Source organism: Hydra vulgaris, chromosome 04 (assembly GCF_038396675.1).
Source record: "Hydra vulgaris chromosome 04, alternate assembly HydraT2T_AEP".
Classification (NCBI taxonomy): Eukaryota; Metazoa; Cnidaria; class Hydrozoa; order Anthoathecata; family Hydridae; genus Hydra; species Hydra vulgaris.
Genome location: NC_088923.1, coordinates 44,102,501 through 44,116,039, shown reverse-complemented (window position 1 = coordinate 44,116,039; position 13,539 = coordinate 44,102,501). Strand labels below are relative to the sequence as shown.

Genomic DNA, 13,539 nt, shown 5'->3' with positions numbered 1-13,539 from the left:
AGTTATTCTTAGTGAAAAGAGTAATTAATAATAATTAATTATCATGTAAAGTAAAATAATTTGAATCTAAAGAAATAATGTTCATTTATTTTTAGCTTTGTTGTTTATGTAGTCAATAAAAATTTTTAGCTGTGTGTTCAAACTCATTTTTAGATATGAATCCGTGTCGGTTGTTGCCATGCAATAACAATGGAACATGTATTCCTAAAGGAGACCGCTATCAGTGTCATTGCATCTCTGGGTATGGAGGTTTGAATTGTGATGGTAAATTTTCACTTTTGCAGCTTTTTGTGGCATTTTTTTTACAAAATGAGTTTGACAAAAAATTGATCACTTGCTTTTTTTGTTTCAAAATAAATATTAATTTACAACATGACAAATACTTTTTAAATTTATTTTACAATATGATAAATAATTTAGTTATAGTCTAATAATTTGATTTATATTTATTATTAATGCTATAATTAAGTGATAAATGCTATCATAACTGAATGCTTTAAATAGTTAACCAATGATTAACTAGCTTTAAATGAAAAGCCACTAGTTTTTTGATCTTTTATTTGACAATAAAAAGTTGATATTTTAATACAGTGAATTCTTTCTAATATCTACATATCAACAGATGATATGATTGTGATAATATCTAATCTACAGTTTAAAGGCCCAATTTTTAGGTTTGCAGTTTTTTTGGCTGGTAATTTATAAATAAGGTACTTATTATATTTCGCCCGCACAAAAAAAAAATGTTTAACTTTAATCTTCTTACAATTTTTTTCAATGTATGTTTTTTTGCTTTTATATTTTATTAATAACAGTTATATAATTTTATGTTTATAATTAACCTTTTTAATGCTTAACATTCATGCTTTTAAACTTGTCTGGTTGAGACAGGTTTCCATAATGCCATTTTTTTATATTTTAAGTATGACATTATGGAAGAAATAAAGCATTTTTTTTTACCACTGGATGCCCTTCCTGGCATTAATCTGTCTTGCAGATCAGGACTGATTTTTTTTATTGTGATACAACCACTATGAAGTCATCCAAGGTTTATGAACTCCTTCTTTTTTTTTAGCCCACAACTAAATTGGGGGTTTTATATCAGAGTTTTTCTCAGATTAAAAACCAAGTGTTATTCTATGAAAAGTATTTTCTATCACTTCAGATTAAGGTATTCAGGGAGTTTCTGAACTTTTTTTTTTTGTTCAGATTTGAATGTTTTGTTCAAATTTAAATGTTTTGTTATTATTATTGTTCCAAGTTTAAAATAATTTTTTTTATTTAAATATTTTTCAAACGTTAAAGACTGAAGTGAAATAAACATAAAAAGTTTGTTTGTAATTTACAAAAAAAAAAAGGCTTTATTTATTAATATGTAACCAAATATTTATTTATTTATTTAAATACTTTATTTATTAACTATAACCAAATTTTATTTATTTATTTAAATACTTTATTTATTAACTGTAACCAAATTTTATTAATATTTTGAAAATTAAAATCTTTTTCATTAAAAACATGGTAAACAAAAATCATTGCTAAAAAATGTCAAAGATGTCTTTTTTTTGGAGATCAATTTGAATTACCGATTTTTGAAACCTCTATTAAGTTATGATTAGAATCAGGTTGATGTGGTTTTGGAAAAAAAACCTTCACTAATATACAGTGGGTGCAAAAAGTATCTGACACAAAGGAAAAACTTTATTTAATTAAAGACCATTCAACAAAATAACATAAACAAACACTATTCTAATGTAATTTTTTATTAGAAATACAAATATCATATCAGAATAACAATATCATTAAATGTTGACTTGATAATTGCAATTTTGTAAAAGTTAACGTTCAAAAAGTATTCAACACATAGTAAAAAATTTACTCAATACTTTGTCATGTGACCTTTAGCAGCCAAAACTGCTTCTTAACGATTGGAATACTTGTTCACAAGATTAGCAAATATGCTAATAGGAATTTTAGCCCACTCTTCCTTGCATATTTCTTTCAGTTGGATAAGATTTCTTGGATCTCTCTCCTGAACCCTCAATTTCAATTCCCACCACAGATTTTCAATTGGATTGAGGTCAGGTGATTCCAATAAGTCAATTTTCCTCTCCTGAAACCATGCACGAGTTGCCCTAGTCATGTGCTTAGGGTCATTGTCTTGTTGGGATATCCAACCTCGAGGAAGGTTCAATTTTTTGGATGATTTCACAAGACATCTCTTAAGAATGCCCTGATACATTTCCGAGTTCATCCTTCCCTCTATGATTTCCAATTCCCCAGGGCCTGCAGAAGAGAAACATTCCCAAAACATTATGCTGCCACCTCCAAACTTCACTGTTGGGACGGTATTCTTCGGGTGAAACGCAGAGTTCTTCTGTCTCCAAACACGACTGACACAGTTCCAACCAAACAACTCTATTTTAGTCTGATCTGACCATAATATTTTATTCCAAAAGCTTGAAGGTTTACTCAAGTGCTCTTCAGCAAAGTTCCGGCGTTTCTTTACATGAATTTCCTTTAAGAGAGGGGTTTTTCTTGGTGACCGAGAATGGAATCCTCTCTTTCAAAGAACTGTCCTAATTGTATTCTTGCAAACATTTGTCCCAGATGATTGCAAGTCTTTTTGCAATTCAAAATGAGTCAGTTGAGGAATATTCTGTACTTTTCAAACTAAATTCCTAGCTGTACGGTCAGATATTTTTGTAGGACGCCCTGAATGAGGCAGACTAGTCGAAAGATGGATTTCCACCTCCGAACTGTATCACCAACTGTCGAAATTGGGATATTTAACACAGATGAAATTTTTCTATATCTCAAACCATCTTTGTGCAGCTGAATAATTGATTTTCTAGTTGATTCAGACAATTCTGTAGTTTTAGGCATTGTTGAAGAGCGTAAAATTTAGGCCACCGTTCAATGAAGATGTCAGGTAATGAATGACTGCAGTTAGAAAGATTCTGTGACGTTCTTTTGCATTCTAGAATGTTCCAACGTTTTCTGATTCTAGAATATTCCCTCGAACATAACGGATGACAAATTATTGGCGAATCAAATTCTTTTTTTACAATGTGTTGGATACTTTTTGAACCTTAACTTTTACAAAATTGCAATTATCAAGTCAACATTTAATGATATTGTTGTTTTGATATGATATTTGTATTTCCCATGTAAAATTACATTAGAATAGTGTTTGTTTATGTTATTTTGTTGAATGGTCTTTAATTAAATAAAGTTTTTCCTCAGTGTCTTTTTGCACCCACTGTAAATTAACTCTATATACTGACAAAATTTGTTTTCAAGAATAAAATTTCTTTTGATCACCAAAACATATCATTTCCAAATAACAATGTTGGCAAAACATTATTTTTGAAAAATTATTAACTTGCAATTAAATTTCAAAGTTAAAATTGTGTTAGCAAAAATGCTATTAAAAAGACTAGATTATGGTTACAAATGTAAGTCCAAGTCACACGAAAAGTGTACAAGCAGAGAAAACACATCTTGAGGTTTTGCTTGTGATTTTAGCTTCTTAACATGTAAATATAGTAACAAATATATGTATACATATATATATATATATATATATATATATATATATATATATATATATATATATATATATATATATATATATATATATATACACATTTGTGTGAAAGAGATTATTAATATTCAATATACCTAAAGTTTATGGTCCGGAGCAATCAGTTATTTAATCAGTTGATTTCTAAATCTTAAGATTTTTATTTCTGAATATTTTGACTGAATACTTTCATATAATAAATAACTTGAAAAATGACTTTATCACTCCAAATTGCATTTAACATGTCTTTTGCAGTTTACCTCAGTCTTTTGACCAATTTTATTTTTAGTGTCAATCCTTGAACAATATTATCTTGAACAATATTATTTAACATGTCTTTTACAGTTTAGCTCAGTCTTTCTTTTGACCAATTTTATTTTTAGTGTCAATCCTTGAACAATATTATCTTACTGCAGTATGAGACAACAAAGTTCATCTAACAAGCTTTTTGTGTATTTTTTGTTTGAAAACATTGTTTGACAAGTTACTTTTTAAACTGATTCAATATTATTTATTCCAGTAACGCCAGGAAGTGAATATATTTGAATGTTTTTCTTAAACATTTTAGGAATATTTAGAAATGTTTAAGGAAATTAGCAATATTTATGAACATTGGTGTCTGTATTGTTTGTTAAAGTGTATTAGGTAAATGATATTAAGTAAAATTTACAATAGACAAATTAGTTCTAAATTAATGTTAATCAACACTAAGAATTTAAATAATAGATTTGATTTGATTTAATAATTTTGTTTAAATCATGTGATTTTAATTGCATATCATATACACTGGAAATTAATTATTAACTGAAATTTATTTTATCCTTATAATATGTCACCTGATTTGTTATTACATGTTTATTTAGTTAAATTATTTAAGAATTTATGTTTCATAAAGTGATCAACGTGATTTGTAATTGATTGATCGAAATGATTAATCTTATGATTTGTTTTGTACTCAATGAGTTTTTGCTTGATTTACAATTTGACTCGAATTTAATTAAACATTTTGTTTAATTAAACAATATTTCAATGTTTACGTTTTTCAGTTGTAGTAGAAGTATGATTTAATACCAAAGTATCTACTTAACATTATAAATTGGTTTTAAATTCAGAATGTAAGTAGTTTTTTAACTCAAAAGTAGTTCTTTTTAAAAAATATTTTTCCTAATAAATAAAGGGAAAAAAATTTAAAATCAAACAACAACTCAACAAATGGAATACAAACAAATCATAAGAATAATTAAATAACTAAATTAATTTATTAGTTAAATAAATTAGATCAGTTGGCAGCATCCATTTAAAAAAGAAGGCGAGCAAAAGCATTTTGCCACTTTTTTTTTATAAGAAAGTATATGAAATTTGTAAAAAGATTTGTAAATATCTCACTTATGTAAATTTAAAATTATGTAAATGTAAAAGTTCTATTTATAAAATCTTACAAAACATTTAAACAAACGTCTGTAAGTGTAAGCATCAAAAAGTTAAATTGAGTTAGTAGATCAGAATATAGATATAGAATGCAAGTGTAGAGCACGCTTTGAAGGACCACTTTGTGAAGGTATAGTTTTCTCTCTACCTTATTAGATGTTTAAGTTGATTTATTTTATTATATTATTTATTTAACTTTTCTATTTTAGTTGTGTGTGTGTGTTGTTTTTTTTTACTCAATTCAAAGTTTTAGAATATTCTTCATTTACTTTCTTTAATTTTCTTAATTCATTTTCAAAGAGTTAGTGTAAGAATCGTATATATTATATGTATTATTTATATATATAGATATATATATATATGTGTGTATGTGTATATATATATATATATATATATATATATATATATATATATATATATATATATATATATATATATATATATATATATATATATATATATATATAAAAAAGAAAACCTTCAAAACTTATTTAACAGTTACAAGTCTTTTTTATTTAAACTTTTTTGTTTCACATTTAAAAAATTGGCAAGATTGAAATTGAAATATATACATATATATATATATGTATATATATATATATATATATATATATATATATATATATATATATATATATCCATATCCATATACATATATATATATATATATATATATATATATATATATATATATATATATATATATATATATATATATATATATATATTATTTAATATAAATTTAATCTATACATTGTTTTTGTTTTTTTAACAAATGTTTTGTTTTTAGTATCTTTTTTTGTTAGTTAATAATTGGAAATAATTTGAGCAGATATTTTTAACCTTTTTCGTACTGTTATAACTAATTTTAGAAAGACATAACATAATTTGAAAAGTTTTGAATTAGGAATTAAGAATGTTTATCATTTCATAAAAGCCTAGTCAAAATATTGATTATGTTCATAGAGCTATTTAAATATAGAAGAATACTTTGTTTATTTTATGAATATGTTGTTCAATTTCTTTTTTATTGCAGAAAAGTCTAATAGTTTAGTAGATTGATTTAACATACTTAACATACCTATCTTCCATAACCATTTTCGGCTTTTCATACAAACATTCAATTAACAATTTATTTCAACAAAAATCTACATTTACATTACAGTTTACATTTGAGCAAATTCTTTTTTTTTCTTTTTTTTTTGTAACTTCCATTTTGTGAAAAACATATTTTAATCTCTAAAAAAAACAACTTACTATTCAAAAGTATTATGAAGTATATTTGTATATATGTTTATATATATACAAATAAATGAATAAATATATAATTGACTTATCATTTTACTCTATAAATTGGGTTTTTTATGTGACTTCTGCCTGACCCTAATGATTCTGATGTAATTCAGATGAATAATAATATAACCTGGTTAATGTAATTATATCTGATTATTTTTGATTTATCTTGTTATTACTCAGTCTACTTTCATTTTAAAACATTAAGTTGATTGTGTTTTCTTTTTTTTAAAGATCCTCATCCTTGTGAACCTAATCCCTGTAACCATGGTGGCAAGTGTAATTTAAAAAAGTCTATTCATGGCTATGAATGCGAGTGTCCGTCTGGCTGGAAAGGATTTAATTGTGAAAGTATTTGAAATTTTATAGTTCAATGAATTTTAATTCTAAATTGTTAATCTAATTGTTTTTATTTCAATAAGTTTTAAAGAAGTTAAAGCACTGTCTGTAATAATTGAAATGTGAAAAATATTTGATTGACATGTTGAAAATATTTGATTGACATGTGGAAAATGTTTGATTGACATGTGCAAAATATTTGATAAATTATTTGTATAAATGAACAAATAGTTTAAGGAAACACATTTATTTTAGTAAAAGACAGATGCTCATTGAGTACAAATCCTTGCATGCACGGAGGGCAATGCATTGGAATGGATGATCATATAGAATGCAAGTGCAGAGCACGCTTTGAAGGACCACTTTGTGAAGGTATAGTTTTCTCTCTACCTTATTAGATGTTTAAGTTGATTTATTTTATTATATTATTTATTTAACTTTTCTATTTAAGTTGTGTGTGTGTATTGTTTTTTTTACTCAATTCAAAGTTTTAGAATATTCTTCATTTACTTTCTTTCATTTTCTTAATTGATTTTCAAAGTTTTATTATATATTTGATTACTTTGCATACAACATGGTAATTTCTATGTTGATTTATTGTGCTATAACATTATGATTATTTGCTGGTGACATAACATGATTGATTGTACTATAGCATTATAATTAATTGCAAGCTGCATTACATGATTGTTTATACCCTATTGTAATCAATTGCATGCAACATAGCATGGCTGCATTTGCCAAAGCATTATATGCATTCATCATAAAAAAACATGCATTGCAACATAAGTATTCATCATAAAATAGGCATACAAAAAAACATAATTAGTTTGCAATGTAAAAGTTTGCACTTGAAACAGTAGATGCTATTATTATTTGAACAATTGTTTATATTTTGATTTAACTTTAATAACTTACTTAACATCTACATCTCAGTAGAAAATAGTAAAGATCGAGGCAGAGGTGCAAGTTACTTGCTCAAGAGGTCTAGCAAAATTCTTTTTTTTACATCTTTACCTAAATTAATGATTTTTTTTTTTTTTAAACATCTTCGCTTCCAACAAGGCTGCAGGCAGCCACTAATTAAAGTTGGAAGTTACTGAAAGAGAAAAGATAAAGATTTTAGAGCAAGATAACGATTGACGGACGACTTAAAGGATTGCAAATTATATGAATCAGGAAAGCAAAATGAAGGAAGCGAATTCCAAAGAACTGATGTTCGAGGAAAAAAAATAGACGAATAAGCGTTTTTGGAGCACTTAGGAACAGTCTCGTCTTGAATGACGAGTAACACAAGAATGAATTTTAGTAGATGGCACAAGTGACGCTAGCTCTTTAGAGCAGTGCCCATTATAGTATCTGTAGAAAAGAGAAAGAGAAGCAACATTACGACGTAGTGACAATGGTTGGAGGTTGGCTGCAAGAGGAGGTCCAACTATGTTTACAATGCGTTTTTGCACTTTGTCTAAAAGAGAAAGGGCATCATTAGAAGATCCACCCCAGATATGGCAACAGTATTCCATACAAGGCCGGATTTGAGATTTATAGAGATAAAGAATAGAATCCCAAGTAAGAAAGTGACAAGCTCGATAAAGAGATGCAACCTTAGCAGATGCTAATTTTGCAACTGATTTGATATATGGTTTCCAAGAAAGATTGGAAGTAAGAGTTAATCCTAGAAGATGAAGAGTAGGTGACTCATCGAGTACATCACCGTTCATAAATATAGGAAGATCTAAATTATTGGGATAACGATTGGCTGAAAAAAATTGAGTTTTATCTGAATTAAAGTTCACCAGCCACTGTGAGCCCCATGTTGTAGCAGAAGTGAGATCCTTTTCTAGCTCAAATGCCCCCTCCAAGCAATCAGAGGGTGTTGGTTTCTTATCATGACAAGAATAAATGGTAGTATCATCAGCAAACAATGCCACCTTAGATGTGAGAATATCTGGAAGATCGTTAATGTAAATTAAAAAGAGTATAGGGCCAAGGATAGAACCTTGAGGAACCCCTGAAGTTACAGAATAAGAAGAAGAGTGGTGTCCATCAAGGACAACTTTTATACTACGTTTGGAAAGGAAGGATTCAATAATCTTAAAGATGTTGCCGGATACACCATAAGAAAAAAGCTTATGGAGAAGACCAGCATGCTAAACTTTATCAAAAGCTTTTGAAATGTCAAGAACGATGGCCTTAACTTCTCCACCTTTATCTAATGCACGATAAAACCTATCAGTTATTACTGTTAGCAAATCAGCTCTAGGATGAGAAGATCGAAATCCATATTGGCGTTCAGAAAGTAAGTTATTAGATTCAAGATCAGAAATTAAGTGTTTGTTAATTAAAGACTCAAAAACCTTGCTTATGATAGGAAGAAGACTAATAGAACGGTAGTTAGACGAATCAGATCGCTCTTCAGAATTTTTGAAGATAGGGATAACAGATGCCGCTTTCCAGCAGGCTGGAAAACAAGACTCTGATAAGCACTTGTTGAATAGTTTTGAGAGTATAGACAACAGCTCAGGAGAACACTTCTGCAAGACAATAACAGGTATGTTGTCCGGGCCACAAGCTGTAGAAGAGTCTAGGCATGAAATCACTTTAGATACAAAAGCTGGAGTGATATGAATGTCAAGCAATGGATCAACTTGTTTGTTGGCAATATCAGGTAGAACGTGACTAGTGGAATCAAGAGATGATATTGATAAAAGTTTTTAGCAAACAATTCAGCTTTGCCTTTAGGTGAGGTGACAAAGTCTGAACCATACAAGAGAGGTGGAATTAAAGATTTGCCCTTATTATTGATATTATTAAAGATTCTCCAGAAGTCACGAGAGCCTAATTTTTGAGATGAGATACGAGATTTCATGACCTGGGAATAGCGGGTTTTGGCGTTAGACAAAACTTTTTTACAATTGTTTCAAGCAGTAATAAACAGATGTCTGTTTTCTGGAGAATTGTTTTGCTGATAAATATGGAGGTAACGGTTTCGATTGGCAATTGCAGCAGCACAGTGTGAGGAAAACCATGGAGGAGAGTGAGGCTTGAACTGGAATCATCAAGAGGGAACAAAAGATTCAATGCCAGCCTGAATCCACGAAGTTTTATAAGAAGAACATTTGTCAACAGGAAGACAAAAGATTTCTACCCAAGGAATCACGAAGAAAATCACGGAAAGAATCCCAGTCAGCTTTACTGTAGTTGTAAGAGGATCAATAATAGGGGTATTCAGGTGATGAAGAAGAATGAGATATTAGTTTTAAAGAGATCAAACTGTGATCAGAAGCACCTAAGGGTGAATGTGGAGCAACTGAGCACTGACTAGGATCAGAAACCAGACATAAATCGAGTAGAGAAGGTAAATGATTCGGGTTGTCAGGAAAGCGAGTTGGAAAGTTGACTAATTGAGTTAGGGATTGAGAAAGGCAAAAGTTGTTAGCTTTAATGCCTGCCAAATCACTGACACTAGAGCCAAGTCATTCAGAGTGGTGAGCATTAAAGTCACCGACAACAACTATATTAGCTGATGGATAAAGAGAGAGGGCTTGGTCAATATGATCAGAAATAACATCAAAAAGAGTGCAGTCTTGAGATGAAGGAGAGCGATATAGAACAAAGGGAAAGGCAATAGAGTGAAGTGGTGCTAAACGAAAGCACATGAAAGAATAGTCTGTGGATTCAAACCTAGTTTCACGACAAATGGGTGAATTCTTACGAATGTAAATGCCCAGGCCAAGCATGTGACTATTGGAGCCTTTACGAATTAGAGGAAGATAACCATCAACACTAAGATCACAAGATGAGACAGCTGAACTCAAATTAGTCTCACAAAGAGCAAGTAGGTCTGGTGAACTTTGCAAGAGATAAGATTCAACAGAAAAAAAAATAACTTTGAAGACCACGAATATTAGTGAATGATAGGTTTAGAGAACTTGGTGATGATGATGGTTTTTTGTGTTTTATAGTTTTTGGTACTTTATTCATTTTTAAATTAGATTGAAGAATTTGACTCAAAGCATAGATAGTACTCAGAACACTGTTTAATAGCCCAAGCAATTGTCTCATTACTACTAATAAACCCTAAGCTGTAACAAAGGGCTCCAAATGTGGCCTCTGCAATGCACACCAAAAGTACAAACAGGGACACCATCCATCCGCAACATGACACTGTTAATACTTTGATATTTTTCAGCTGTTGATGGAATCAGCCTCTCTGAGAGCTACCACAGAGTTCGGGAAACCTGACTACCAGCCGGCCTCAGAACCATAAAACTGAGTTTTAGAACTGTACCCTCATTAGGAGATAATAGAATGAGTTGCCTAGTCATAAAAACAGAGACACAAGCAAAACCCATGCATTGAGTCAAGAAGATCCAGCATTCAACATCCTAAACTCGTAACAATGTATTAAAAATACATCTGCGCCAGCCTAATAGATGAAGAAGGGGTGCGAGGCTGGTCAACAGATAGAATCTGTTTACCCCTTAAGTCTTTGCCTAGGAGGTCTTCTACAAGACAGTAGCTGGGTACATTTAATATCTGCCCAAGATGAGTATTTTTATCGAGACACTATCTCTAGTCTTTACTCAACCAAGAGCCCTAAAATAGGGGGTGTTTTAAGTCGGAGTTGGCAGTCTCCTAGCCTTTGCCTAAAAAGGCGTATCCTACGAGGCAGCAGGACATATATATCATCTAACCCTATTAGATGATTTATAATTATAACCCTAATTATAACTCTATAATTATAATTATTAATTATTAGTTTATAGTTATAATTATAGTTATTAATTATATCCCTACCTAACTTTAACCCTTTTAACCCTACCTAATTATAACCCTTATGAATAAATAATAAATATTAAAAAAAATTATTAATTATAATTAATAATTATAAGTTTATAGTTATAATTATAACTGTAATTATAACTCTATTAGATGATTTATAATTATAACCCTAAGACAAACTTCAATAGAAAATTTACAACAATGAAAAAAATTTATCAAGTAAACATAGGTATGGCATTATCAATAGGTTAAAAAAATATTATATTGTCATGACTTTTACAAATTTTAGAAAAGCTCTATCGCAATAGGTCTTACAGCATGAGTTTAAAAATTGTGAACAATGAGTCATTATTTGCAATTGTGCTAGATTTAGACAAATTCTTCTCAGTATTAAAAAAGGAAGAAAAAAAGTAAACGAAGGAAGAAAACAATTACTGAGTGCTTTTGATATGATCAAAGTAGACATTGATGAAGGTGGTGGCTTTTTAAAGGTCTGTATGAGAATATTGAAAAGCCAAAAAGAACAAAAAAACAGTTTTCCTTTTCAAAAGCTACATTTTACAACTCAAGTGTGAGGAAACTTATGATCTTGGCCATTGTTGAGTTTATAAAATTGACTTATTAGAACTAAAAGCAATTTTTAGAATTGTCTTGAAAGTTTTTCTATCACACAAGCAGTGGGCATAAAACTTGCAAATGTTTTTCTCAGATTCATCTGCCTTTGGTGTGGAATCTCTAAAAACAGTTGGAAACCAAGCAATGCTAGTTATTTATCAGAAAGCATTCATTGTTTAGAGAAATCAAAACTCTTTGCAGAAAAATGAAAGTTTAATGTGAACCTCCCTCTGCTGATGATCCCTAATCTGATGACCTAGATTAATCTATATCTGATGAGAGATAAGTTTTTGATATTTCGCCAGTTATAGAGTTACACTCGGTTCTTGGAATTATCAGCTTGCTATTAAATAACTAAATAACCATGCTTAAATAAAGCAACCTTTATTCTTTAAAACCTACTGGCTGGTCAAATAAACATATAATCTACAGGCGAGTGATACGTGGCTTTAAGAATATTCTTTTTTTTTCTTTGTAGATTCTATATTTTCTCTTACATTAGCATGCAAATGGCCCCTTGGAATTCATGGTGTTATATCATCTAACATATCTAAGTTTAATAAGTAAGTTAAATTTTAAGTAAATTAAATTGAAAATCAGGCAAAAATAATATCAGGCAAAGCATTTTTTGATATTATAACCGTCTTAAATTATTTAGTAAAAACATCTTCTAACTTCAATAGTAACAGGGTTTTTTTCTTCAAAAAATAAATCTCATAATTTTTGTTGGAATATTTTATAAATTTTTATTTATTTTTGTTATAATTAAACTGCAGACAACTTGGTAACATTTTAAAAATAATGTTACTAAGTTGTTTTATTAAAGCACATCTTTTATCATGCGTTTTATCTAAATCCAATTTTGCATCATTATTTAAATCTGTAAATTCCGATTAAAATTTTTTCAAAATATAAAATAAACTAAATTCTTAAATAACAATAATAGTAATAGCGATTACTAAAAACTATTACATTTTCTTATTTTTTAAAATCATATAGTTAAAACCATGTTATTAAAACAGGGTTGCTTCTGTTATTTGTTTAACCATTTTGAACTGCTACTACTACTCATATATAACTGAAGGTGCTTATTAAAAAATGAATTATAACATTATGCATAATGTAAATAATAATCGAGAAATTAATGAGTTAAGCGCTGTAATCTAATTGAGAAATTAATGAGTTAAGTGCTGGGTATGCTAAGGGAACCTTAAGTTACGTATTGATAAACAAATTTTTGAGAATCTTTATAATAAAATTTTCTCTTTACCATTGTCACCTTACCTTAAAGAAGATATATTTATATTGGAGCAACTCCAGAGATTAACAACTAAGGTAATTCTCTCTTTTAAAAACATGACATATTTATGAAGAAAGACTCATGAGTTTTAAAACAACTTTTGAACTTGAATTTGCTCAAAATCCTTCTAGATGACTTCTCCTTAATTGGGCCGCATGCATGGAAAGCATGGAATGAATTACCAGATGAAATA

At 29.0% G+C, this 13,539-nt stretch overlaps 1 protein-coding gene across 1 annotated transcript in view; it reads left to right on the top strand.

Moving 5' to 3' along the window:
• Positions 1 to 13,539, top strand: part of LOC100212369 (fibrillin-1) — a 65,158-nt gene that overhangs the window by 40,430 nt on the left and 11,189 nt on the right. Inside the window, exons 18-20 of the mRNA XM_065796423.1 lie at positions 154 to 264; positions 6,542 to 6,658; positions 6,902 to 7,018. Of these exons, the coding sequence (XP_065652495.1) occupies positions 154 to 264; positions 6,542 to 6,658; positions 6,902 to 7,018 (345 nt within the window). The remainder of the gene's footprint in view (positions 1 to 153; positions 265 to 6,541; positions 6,659 to 6,901; positions 7,019 to 13,539) is intronic.